This window comes from Sarcophilus harrisii, chromosome 3, assembly GCF_902635505.1.
Source record: "Sarcophilus harrisii chromosome 3, mSarHar1.11, whole genome shotgun sequence".
NCBI classification, from domain to species: Eukaryota; Metazoa; Chordata; class Mammalia; order Dasyuromorphia; family Dasyuridae; genus Sarcophilus; species Sarcophilus harrisii.
The window spans coordinates 554,578,500-554,591,491 of NC_045428.1; the positions used below are offsets into that span (position 1 = coordinate 554,578,500).

Consider the following 12,992-nt stretch of genomic DNA (forward strand, 5'->3'; position numbering starts at 1 on the left):
CTTTAGAAGCATGAGTAAACAGAAAGAACATTTTGTTAAATGACTCATTTAATTAGATCACAGAATTTCAAAGTTGGAAGCAGCCTCAGAGACCATCTAGCCTAGTGTGTACATGAACCTGGAATCTCCTCAGAAATAGTGGGGAGATGTCCCCAAAGTCTTTTTGATAGTAAGAAATGAGCTTTTGGCCACAATTTCTGTTAAAACTTCCCCTAATTAAAAAGGAAGAGATCAGGGAGAAAAAAGAACATCTTTATTAATACATCAAAATATATGACCATCTGATCTAAAAGTGAGATTAAAATGTGACTTTCTTATATTTTAGACCATTCCCTTTGATTATCTTTGTGACCAATCCTCAGATTTCACTGATCTAGAGTGCAGTTGAGGCACTTTCTATACCAGTACAGATTTACACCCTCTCTGCAACTAAGAAGCAGTTGTCTGTCCCAGTTGGCCCATATACTGATAGGTTAAGTAGCTTGAGTCACACAGTTAACATGTGTCAGAAGAGGAACTTGAGAGCAGGCCTTTCTGACTGGAACAGCGCATAGAGCCTGGAGTCATATAGACATATCTCCTTGAGTTCAGATCTAGCCTCAAATTCTAGCTGTTTGAGAATAATTCTTAAAATGGGTGGATTTTTTTTTTTTTTTTTTAGCCACGTCCCTATTTGGAGTTTTCTTGGCAAAAATACTGGAATGGTTTGCCATTTCTCTCTCCAGCTCATTTTACAGATGAGAAAATTGAGGTAACAGTCCACAAGCATTTATTAAGTGTCATACTTTTGGGTTAAGACAACTTTTAGTCTTCAGTATGGAGAGACAGTTGCCTGTAGATTAGTTCCAACTGCATCTGTTGTGGAAGCTGAATCCAGGTGAGTTTGCATTCTGGCTCAGACCTAATTTCTTACTTCTTTGAATGAGTGCTGAGCCAAAGAGTTACAGAGGGAGTAGTGTGCTCACAAGCAGAACTGGCCTGGCCTAGACTCTCTGCAATCTGTTTTGAGATTGTGAAAACTCAATTGGACTGAACTTTCTTTCCTGGTGGGATTCTTTAAGTTGAGACAGGAAATAATTAGCAGTAGTGATAATGATGTTATTACTAATAACTGAAATCATATAACAGTTCAAGTTTTGTGAAACACTGTACCCTGGTACAGGGTATCTTCATTTGGTCTTCTCAACAGCCCTTTGACATATGTGCTGTTATTACCCCATATTAAAGATAAGAAAACTGAGCTGAGAGAATTTTAAGTTTTTTGCCTAGATGGATTTAAATGGATATCTTCCTGATTTCAAGTTCCAACCATTGTACCACCTGGCTGCTTCTATAAAGCTACATAGGAGTTGGAAAATACCCCATGTGAGCACATCTGTTGTTCTCCCTTTTCTCCCTTCTTTGAGTACTTTTTCTACAATGTTGAGTGATATAACAGTAAAAATCATATGAAGCCTGTGAATATTTCCTTGGACTTTAATAATGTCTTATTCCAGCTGTAAGTCTCCATTCTTTTCTTAGTTGGAGATTGGTGTTGACAGAAGAAATTAGCGAGTTTATAAATTTTAATGAAAGATTAGCAAATGAAAGATTTGCCTCACATATAAATGATGTCTTTAGTGCACCTAGTTTTTCATGTTTTCTCTTCTTTCTTCCTTCTTTCCTCTCCTTACTTTCCTTACCTTAGGCTGATTATTACCATCAAATAGTGTTAGAATTTTTTTATTGTTCTAACTCATGTTTTCTAATTTGAAAATTAGTACAGTGAATGATTTTAAAACTAGGAAAATTTTGCTTAAGTAATTGAAGAGAATATTTTTATGGAAGTGATTTACCTCAAAGTCAAATGGTCCTTGAATTTGAAGTAGTGTTTTGTACGTAGTAACTTAAAAGATTATTCATTATTTAACCATGCATAAAATATATTAATCAATGTCTATATATGTATATGCACATGTGTATACATATACACATACATATATTTAATTTTGAATATGCCTGAATTCAAAAATTTATTTCACTTTAAATTAGCCAGGTGTTGTTAGTTGTAGAAGCATTTAATTGATACTCTAGGCTGTCCTATTTAGTGATTTTTTTTTTCTTTTGGGCGTAACAGTTATATAAATGTTCTACATTAAAACAGGTTAGATGTTATCACTGTTTATTGGCATGGTAGACCGGTTTTATCATTTATGATGTAACAGTTAATCCTAAAGAAATTTGTTTTAGTTCTGTGCACATGGCTGTCACCGTAAGATGTCTGATGTATTAAACATTAGCATAACCATTATTTAAGTACAGTTGAAATGGCTACACGTGTTGGCTTTTGTAAGGCATGAAAAACAATCCTGTAGCCCTTTCTTGAGACGTGGTACAGCATTTCTATTTTGAAAAGCCACGTGCAAATTTGATATTTGAAGATTGTAACTCATGTGGACAGGTGGGGAGAGCAATATAGGTTAAAAAAAAAAATTATCCATGATGGCCTTGATGATAAGCACTTTTCAAGTACATAAAGCTATGCACCCATTTTTTTTTTTTTACAGACTGTGTAGATTGCTAAGAAGACTTGCAATCCAATCACACACGCCTATTCCAGAAAGGTGGTACTCATGGAAGAGGAACAGGACTTACCAGAGCAGCCAGTAAGTATTATTTTTGTTTTTTAAACTTAAAAATAATCGTTTAAAAGCTTGGTGTAAGAAATTCAAGATATTGTTCAGAATTCTTTTATTAGATCTTAAAACAAATGGTGACTAAGTTCCTTTTATATTTCTCTTAATGACATTTACAAGTAGATTCTCAGTTTTGCCAATATTTAAAATAAATGTACTGCTCCAAATAAAGGCGAACCAACGAGGATAACCCCCCCCCCCCCCCCCCAATAAATCTACCCAAAATATCTGGACTATTTTGAAACTTGAAGAAAAATAAGTGGGTTTTTGGAATTAGGTTCCAGTGAGGTTCTGCTGCTTTGTGACTTTGCCTTTTATCTTGGTTTCCCCAGCTGTAAATTGGAGAGAATAATATTTCAGTTATTTCTCTCCTACAGCTGTTGCTTTGTAAGCTAAGCTGTAAAGTACCATAGGAACTTTAGCCGTTGTTATTTCAGACAAACAACTTGTAATATATATGAGCTTCTGTTTTCTTGCAGGTTAGACTAGTGGATTTTCAAGTTGATAGTATCTTCAGGGTAGAATGAAGATTTTGGGGGGTCTTGTCATTTTTAAACTAAATTCTTCCAGTGAGGCAAGTTGGTTTTGTTAGAAATCATCACTTTAATTCTGTTAATGAAGCCAGACATAAATCTGTAGTCTAAAATAGAGACTTCTTGGTATCTTTTATTTAGCTACCTATTAATGATTAAACAATGTCTATCTTAATTACATTTAATACAAATCAGTAAATATTTAGTAAGAGCCTGTTATGCACCAGGCTAAGTGCTGAAGATCCAAAAAGTGAATTCTTCTAGTGCATTTGAAACCATCAGTTTATAGAAAATGCATTTGCATATACTTTTTATAAATTCATTTTTTTGTGTGTGATGTGAGATACACCTTTTCTTGCCTTTTCTAAAAAAGTAAAATAATTCTTTAGACCTTTCATATGAAAATTAGTTTGAGCATGAATCTTAGCTGGTTCTCATGGAGTATTTGAATTTTTAGCCCTTATTCCTGAAGTGACATTGATGAGAATGTTTCTTTAGCACCTTTATAAAGCAGAAAAATAGCCTGAAAGATTGAGCTATGCCATGGACATTTTTTTAATAGTTAAAAGCAAAGAATACTTAAATTTGGAGAAACATTTCTCTTTAAAGAAAAGAGGTCAGGAAAGGACAAGGACTTACCCAAAGGTCATACCCAGCCAATTAAAGAGCTGGAATCCAAAAGCAGATTGTGGGATCACAGGCCTGTAGATCAATAGCTAGAAGATACTTTTGCCCAGTAAACCAGTGCTCTTAGAACTCTGGAGAGAACTAATCCTGCTTTGTAATAGACTCTTCTGCCCTTTCCTTAAAGGGCTGCTGACTGTGCTGTCCTTCTCATGTAGTCTCCACTTCCTCTTCTGTCACTCACTTCTCAGTCCCTCAGAATTTGTTTTCTGACTGTATCAAATGAGATCATATTTTTAAAGAGCTATGTAGGTTCCTGGCATATAGTAGGAATTTAACAAATGCTTATTTCCTTCCTCTTTTATCCTATCACTCAACTTTAACATCTCTCTTTGAAATAACCACTGATTTTTTTCCTTGCCAATCTGAAAGCACTTTCTCAACACTCACTCTCTGTAGCATTTAACACTATTGACCACTATTTCCTTTCTGAGTTTTTCATAGCTCTGCTCTCTATCTGACCACTATTCAGTTTCCTGTGCAAGATCATGATCCATATCCTAACCTCACTTTAGGATATACCTCAAGGCTCTATCTTGGACCTTCTTTTCTTTTCAATGTTCTTTCTTGATGATTGAACTCATAAATTCATGTGTTTCAATTATCTTTCTATTCAGATGGCTTTTAATCTATATGTGAATCCCTATTCTTTTCCCTAAGTTTCAATGGCTTATTACCAAATATCTGTTGGATATTTGAAACTGAATGCCCCCTAGGCTCTTTAATCTCAAAACAGAGCTCATCTTTACCTGCAAAACTATCCCTGCTTCCAAACTTCCCTGTTTTTTTGAAGGCACCAGAGTTCTTCTAATCACCCAGATTTGTAATCTCAGAATAATCCATTAGAATGTGATCTCCTCTCATCATAAACTTCAGCAACAATACTTATATGATGATCAATTCTGATGGACATGGGCCCTCTTCAACAATGTGATGAACCAAATCAGTTCCAATAGAGCAGTAGTGAATTGAACTAGATACACCCAGAGAAAGAACTCTATAACTATGATGGCTATGAACCACTACATAGAATTCCCAATCCTTCTATTTTTGTCCGCCTACATTTTTGATTTCTTTCACAGGTTAATTGTACACTATTTCAAAGTCCAATTCTTTTTGTACAATAAAATAATTGTATGGACATGTACACATATATTGTATTTAACTTATACTTTAACATATTTTACATGTATTGGTCAACCTGCCATCTAGGGAAGGGGGTGGGGGAAAGGAGGGGAAAAATTGGAACAAAAGGTTTTGCAATTATCAATGCTGACAAATTATGCATGTATCCAATTATTTTGTAATTAAAAAGCTATTTTTAAAAAAAGAATGTGATCTCCTCACATGTAGGGAATGTTGAAATGCCTTTGTTTGATTCTTCACTGTTCTAGTAAATGCTTTATGCATGATTCCCTAATTCTCAGCACTTCATATCCATTCAATGGTCAGTTCTTCTTCATCCCATCTGCACAGTACTTTTCACATAGATCTCCACCTCTGTGCTCAGATGTGATCAAACACTTGATCATCCTGTCATCTGTCTTCCACTTTCTTGTTACAGAAAGTTATTCTTGATCATTCCATTTTTCCTGAAACCTAACCTACCCATAGCTCTTGCCTTGTTGTTCCTCCTCACCATAGTCTCCATTCCTTTCATCCTTCAATTTTTCAGAACCAGTAAACATTTATTAAGTACCTCCTATGTGCCAGTGAGGAAAGACATAAAATAGTCTCTGTCCTCAAGGAGTTCACAGTATAATAGAGAAGGACAGCACATAAAAAAGAGCTAAAATTGAGGGATGGGGTCATAGTAGGGTTACCATGTGGTAGCATGATGAATTTCTTTAGCCAAGGTGGGAAATAATGAAGAAAATTTCCCTGGAGGCAAAGCTAATGGAGGAGGATTCAGACAGAGAAGGGGCCTTCAGGCAGAGGACACTGAGGAAAAATGAGTTTCCAAGGTGATTTCATCTTACAGATTGATGAGTTTCTAGAAATGATGAAATTCCAGAAAGCAGCAAATGGGAAATAGTATTCTTGCCTGGGCCATCATCCTTGCCCTTGTTACTCTGGGATTTAAAGCTCCTCGCCAAACTCATGCACTGTAAGCAGGCCACTCCAACCTATGTGGCTGACCTTCACCCATAGCACCCTCTCCCTTTTCAAGCTCTTGTACTCTGTTCCCCATTCCTACAGTGTTCTGCTTCCTTATTATTCCTGGCTTCTTTCAAGACTGCTCCTATCTCACCTTGCTCAGGGGATCATTCCCATTTTCCCAGCTGCCAGCACCTTGCTCTCTCAGCCTACTTTCCATTTGCTCTGTGTATATTAGATTAACCTAGTTATTTATTTGAGCAAACATTTTTACTTTACTTTGCATCCCCAGCACTTAGTTCAGTGCCTGGATAATTGTTTTCTAAGTGCTTGTTGACCGAGTCACTGACTTGGCCATCATTGTACATAAGGGTTTTATCATAGTTTTGCCTGAACTATTGACATAGATTCCTCATTAGTTTCATATGGATGCCAAAGTCATACTCTTTTGATATAATCAAAATTTTCTATTTTGTAGTCAATAGTGATCTCTAGTTCTTCTTTGGTCATAAATTCCTTCCTCTTCCACAGGTCTGAGAGGTAAACTATCCTATGCTCTTCCAATTTATTTATAATTTCATTCTTTATGCCTAGATCATGAACCCATTTTGACCTTATCTTGGTGAATGGTGTTAAGTGTGAGTCAATGCCTAGTTTCTGCCATACTAATTTCCAATTTTCCCAGCAATTTTTGTCAAATAATGCATTCTTATCCCCAAAACTGGGGTCTTTGGGTTTGTCAAACACTAGATAATTAAAGTTATTGGTTGTTTTGTCCTTTGAACCTAACCTATTCCATTGATCAACTAGTCTATTTCTTAGCCAATACCAGATGGTTTTAGTAACCGCAAAGTCATACTCTTAAAGCACATTTGTAACTTTGTCACCTCCACCCATTCATAATGAAAGTCAGTGATTCCCTCTTGCCTCTAAAATTTTTTATAACATGCAGCTACCCTAGCTAGCTGTCTAGGCTTATCATACATTGCTTGCCTTCATCTACTCAACCATTCAGCCTTCTTCCTCATTCCAGAAAATTCCATTTCCCACCATTCTGCTTTTGTCCAACTTATTCCCCATTCCTGAAATGTGTTCCCTCTTTATCCTTGCCTCTGGGAATCACTAATCTCCTTTATGATAACAGCTCCTTTATGATACATATTATATATCAAGTCTTTTCTTATTTACCTGAGGAGATAGTGTTCTGTTTCTTCCCCCTTAGCCCACATTGTCTTGTATTTTTTTTTTTTTTTTAACATTCATGTGTGATTTTCTGGTTGGCTGTCCAAAAAAATCTGGGCTACTATCTCTAACTTTGCAGGTAGATTCAAATAATGTAGATAGGTCAGATAGAATGAGGAATGAGAAAAGGCCATTGGATTTACCACTAGTAACTTTTGAGAGGACAGTCTTCGTAGAGTAGTATCTGTGTTGTTTTCCCTATTAGATTATAAATTCCTTAAAGAGGGCAGAAATTATTTTTTAAATTGTTTTTCTGAATTCCTAGTCTAATTCAGTGCTTGCCATGTAATAGGTAGTCTAAAAATTTGTAGTAATTGATTATTTTATTGTGTTTTGACTGTAAGTCAACAAAGGTAAACTGAGACCTATATTCTCTGATCAAGGTAATAATTTTATTAGCAGGATGCAAACCTGGTAATAAAATAGATTTAATGACAGCATCAGTTAGCCAAAAGACCCAAAACAATTCCCTTTTGCAAGCATGGAAAAAAGACAGTACAAGATATGTGGGGAAATAATGCAATTGATTACAGGTTGGTGCATCATGAGGGTGATGGCAACATGATGGGTTGGAAATTAGGAATAAGAGGCTAACAGCAACGCCCTTCTTTCCCTTCCATGACCTTGAAGGGAACTAGGGAACTTTATTTTGAAGGAAGCAAAGGATGACCTTTAATTCTTAGCCCTCTCTTTTCTCAAACTATCTTACATAATTAACTTTGAAATAACATCCAGTAGAATATGTTTCATGAAGACATGGGTTATTTTTTCATTTGTCCCTCTAAACCCATAGGATAACACAGTATATTGCATATAGTAGGCATTAAAAAAAGGTGCCTACAAACATGTATGTAGGTCTCCCCATTTTCAAAAAAAAAAAATCTTCATTTTAGCCTGCCATCTTCATGTCTAAGTCAAAGTTCTAGAAGGATGAATCTATATTTGGCTGCTTCCAACTTTCTTACCAATGGGGGGTATATTAATACAGTTTTTTACAATATGGCTTTTCATCCGGTAAACCTAGTGACCTTTTCTCACTCCTCATCTTATTTGATCTGTCTACATTGTTTGACTCTACCTGCAAGATTACAGTTAGTGGTCCAGACTTCTTTGAATAGCCAATCAGCCATCCTTGAAGGAGAACTTGGTGGTGTAAGGATACAAGACTCTCTGGTGTTCACCCACATCCCCCTTAAGATAAGAGATTTCTTTGAGGCAAGAATAGAACATTAATTAGCAGGAGAACTAGATTTCTAAACTTAGCTTATTATAGGCCAGCTGAATTTTATTGACATCATCAAATCTTCTCTCTAACTTTGAGAGAGAGACTATGAGCTAGACACAAATTTCAGTGCTATTTCCACCATACCACAGCTGCCAGGCTCCATTAATTTGCTTATGATATCACCCTTTATGTCTAAATCATGTCCCCATTTTGAGCTCATGTTGCTATACAGCGTGAGATACTGGTCTGGTCTTAGTTTGTTTCAATTTATTATTCTTCATTAGTGTAATAATAACTACTTTTCCTTGCTTTATTTGTATTGAATTGTTTTCTGTACAAGTCCAGCAACAACAAACTCTTTTATTCTCAGACTAACCTAGCAAAATGAAAATTCTTCACCAGAATGTTGGCCACCATAGGCTGATAATTTTTTTTTATCTACAGTGACTTGTGAAAATCTTTTAAAGTATAGTCGAATTTTGATCTGCTTCATTTAAAATGCATGACACAGTTCAATAATTATATCTTTTGTGTTGTAATTCTGAAGTGCATCATCCTTTTTATATCTCCTAACACCATGTAGTTCAGTATAGGAGGTATTAGTCGAATAAAAAAAAAAAGATTGTGAAATATCCAAAATAACAGTCTCTACAGCTTTACTAAGTAGTAGTCAGCTTTCTATTTCTCTTTGTGTTATATAGATCCTGGTCTGAGCTAATTAAAAGGTAGAGGTGCTTTGTAGCAAGAAAAATACCTGTTACACAAACAGTCTACACTTGTTTCTTTGTCTGTTTATGTCTTCCAAGTCACCAAAAAACCCATCACTATTACTCAGAGAATAATGCCTTTTACTGAAGGCAGATCATATTGTGACATATCAGAAATTTATGAATAGCACAATTAAGTTGTCATTTGTATGTAATGACTCATCATGATCTTGAAAACTTATTCTTAATATTGAAAATGTTTCTTGAGAATTAAACAAAAAACATGTCCTTTTTGGCTTCTCTTTAATATGATCTACTACCATTTGAGCTAATAACTATAGATTTTTAGGTGTCATCAACATTATCATTTCATCACTGACCTTGAATATGCCACAACTTTCATTATTTTATCTGTTAAGTCACACCATTGTTAGCCATTTTAATGTTACTCTAAACCTTAACTTTGATAGTTTATAGTATTTCTGATTCACAAAGTGAACTAGATTTGATTTTTTTTTTTTTTTTTTTAGTTTAGCTATGTCAGATTTTAGTTACAGTAATATTCCATTCTAACTTAAGTACTTCCTGTGTGCAAGTATTTGTTAGACATAGAGGATAGAAAGACAAAAAGAAAACAGTCCCTGGCCTCAAAGCTCTTATGTACTGCTTGAGGGGAAGCTAACAAAAGGCATAGCATAAGTAGAATTCAGGAGGGAGTGAACCTTTGCCATGAGGGTGACCAGAGAAGAGTTAGCCCTTGAAAAAAAAGCATGATTATAACTGCTATCCTTTTTAGGATTCCTCTTAGATGCCAGACATTATGTTGAGTGTCTTTAAAGATCTTTTAAAAAGACAGGGATTCAGAAAAGGCAGAAAACTCAGTCTTTATCTGAGTACATTCTAGGGTCAGATGATAGTGTGTCCTGTTTAGGGAGTTGCTATTAATTCAGTTTAGGGCATATTAAAAAGCATAATTTGAAATAAAGGGGGGAGGTAGGGAAAAATAGGTAGAAGTCAGGCTATGGAATACCTTACATGTCTGTCTGGGGAGTTGGCATTTTATCTTATAAGCCAAGACTTCTTAAACTTATTCTGCTTCCACTTGCAACCTCTTTTTACCCAGTATTTACTGATAATAAATCATAATTTTCCAAACCTTCCCCTTACAATTCAGTTACAAGACCCCACATGGGGTCTTAAACCACAATTTAAGAAGCTAGACTGTGAACAATGGAAGGCCACTGAAGTTTTGTTTTTGTTTTATTTTTTAAAAAGAAGTTGAAAAAAAAGTTGATCTTGGTACTTCAGGAAAATTGTTTTGCCAGTAGGATGAGATTGAAAACAAGGAGCCCAACAAGCAACTATTAGATTGGTCCAAGTGAGAGGTGCTGAATAGAGAATACCTAAATGAATTACCTAAATTGAATACCTAAATGAGAGGAAGGGGAGGAATGTATGGCAGGATATTATGAAGGTGGAATGGACAAAGCTTGCCAATTGATTGGACATGGAATGATTAAGAAGGGGAAAAGAGTTAAGGATCACTTTGCAACTCAGGTCACAAAACTGAATGAGAGATGAAGGTAGTACACCTCCTCCCAAATAGAGAAGTGGAATACATTTAGTGAGGAAAGATCAATTCTGTCTTGTACATAACTGAGTTTGAGAGAGTGATGATTTAGATAGAATTGTCCATCTCACAGTTGATGTAGTTCTAGAAGTCAAGAGAAAGCTCTTGGGGTGGATATGGAGATCTGTGAATCCCATGGAGCTCCTCCTCAGCATTTGGTCAGCTTTCTACCTTGTAAGTCTGCTCTCCATGCTTCCTTACCATATGCTATCACTGCCATTATGTTGTCTAGCAGCCCAGGAGGCAGGTAGGAAGAGGGATGACAGTTAAATGTGACTCCCTCCTTTTAGCATCCTCTGTTTTGCTCTGGCATTAGCTGCATTTACATAAGAGGGAATGAGTTATAAGGCAAAAGGCCATCTAACTGGAAGACAGTACTCTTACAGGAATGGAGATACTTGGAAGTCCTGAACAAGTTGGTCAACACCCACATTACTATGACAGGCTCTTATAAATATTTATTGGCATTTTGACTCTTCTCCAAATGCTTTCTTATATCTAGTTTCTGTCATTTGTGATGGGGAAAACTGACTACAATCTTTTAAGATGGTCTTACCAGATTGTTGTTCAGGGAATACTGCTTTATCCCAAAGAAATCAAACCATGGAATCTGGAAGGACTCAGACATTGTCTAAATCTTAATCCCTCATATTATAGATAAAACTGAGGCCCATGCTTCTGAGGCATCATGCATGTGATTTCAAGGCTTGGTTGACTCAAAAGTTAGTCTGGGTTGAAGCTCCCTGGCCCTATCACTTCATGAACCATCTTGGACTTAAGCAGATCATTCCTTTTTTTTTTTTTGAACCTTGGTTTCTTCATTTGTTAAATAAGAGGATTGTACTTGATAGCCTCTTGAGGTCTTAGTTCTGGTATTTTGTAATTATGTTCTTTGATTTTAAGTGGTTTACCAAATGCTAGTATTAAGTTAGTGGCATTGCTGGGAACCAGAACCTATATGCTGTTCCATAAAACTATATCTTTATTGTAACTCAGTGTTTCCTTTACCTGTCAGTTATGTATTGCCTTACCAACTCAAAGTAATTTTTTTTCTTCCCTTTGAGTGATTACTTTGTTTGGTTATAGTGTACAAAGCACTTTCTGCAGATTACTATGTAGCCAGTGCAGTTTGAGCAGTGAGGCCTTATAAAAGGAACTTGCTTTAAAAGTTTTTTTACAATTATGTTTGCTATTATTGTATTAACATATACTTTAACATATTTAACATGTATTGGTCTACCTGCCATCTAGGGGAGAGGGTGGGGGGGGGGGAAGGAGGGGAAAAATTGGAACAAAAGGTTTTGCAATTGTCAATGCTGAAAAATTACCCATGCATATATCTTTTAAATAAAAAGCTATTAAAACAAAAAGATTTGTACTCAAGGGTTGAGATTTAATAAAAGTAATACATTTTTAATGCTTCATCAAAGATTCTCTGAAGCAAAACTAGGAAAGGATGCAAAGTATAGTACTGGATTTGTGCTAAGAGACCAGAGGCTTTATCAGCCATTATGTCTCTATCTTCAGTGCAAATTTCAAGTTATTCCAGGTCAAATAATGAGATTCAAAAGTTACTCAGTAGCAAAACACTTTGAGGAGGGACAGGGTGAAAGGAGAGAGAGAATAAATGGGGGGAAATAGAATTAGCAAGAGTATTTGGGGGTTTTTTATAGCTTTTTATTAGCAAAACCTTTTGTTCCAATTTTTCCCCTCCTTCCCTCCACCCCCTCCCCCAGATGGCAAGTTGGCCAATACATTTTATATATGTTAAAGTATATGTTAAATACAATATATGTATACATGGCCATATAGTTATTTTGCTGTACAAAAAGAATTGGACTTTGAAATAGTGTACAATTAACCTGTGAAGGAAATAAAAAATTCAGGTGGACAAAAATAGAGGAATTGGGAGTTCTATGTAGTGGTTCATAGTCATCTCCCAGAGTTCTTTTCGTTGGTTGTAGCTGGTTCAATTTATTACTGACTGCTCAATGAGTACAAATCTCTTTAATATTATCTGTAATAACAAGGAAACTGTGCAGTTCTGTTGCATACAGAAGTACCTGTTTTTCTTGAGACAAAGCATTTGTGCAATTGAGTGACTTAATTACTTTAGAGCTGCTTTAATTTGCTAAGTGATCTGAGTGATTTTTTCTTATGACTATAGATAGCTTAGATTTCTTCCCTTGAGAATTACCA

General features: G+C 35.6%; 1 protein-coding gene across 4 annotated transcripts in view; it reads left to right on the top strand.

The window, feature by feature from the left end:
- EYA3 (EYA transcriptional coactivator and phosphatase 3) overlaps nucleotides 1-12,992 on the top strand; it is a 99,338-nt gene that overhangs the window by 28,456 nt on the left and 57,890 nt on the right. For all 4 annotated transcript variants that reach the window (XM_031962466.1, XM_031962469.1, XM_031962467.1 and 1 more), the window contains exon 2: nucleotides 2,547-2,645. In XM_031962466.1, the coding sequence (XP_031818326.1) occupies nucleotides 2,613-2,645 (33 nt within the window). In that variant the 5' untranslated portion in view covers nucleotides 2,547-2,612. The remainder of the gene's footprint in view (nucleotides 1-2,546; nucleotides 2,646-12,992) is intronic.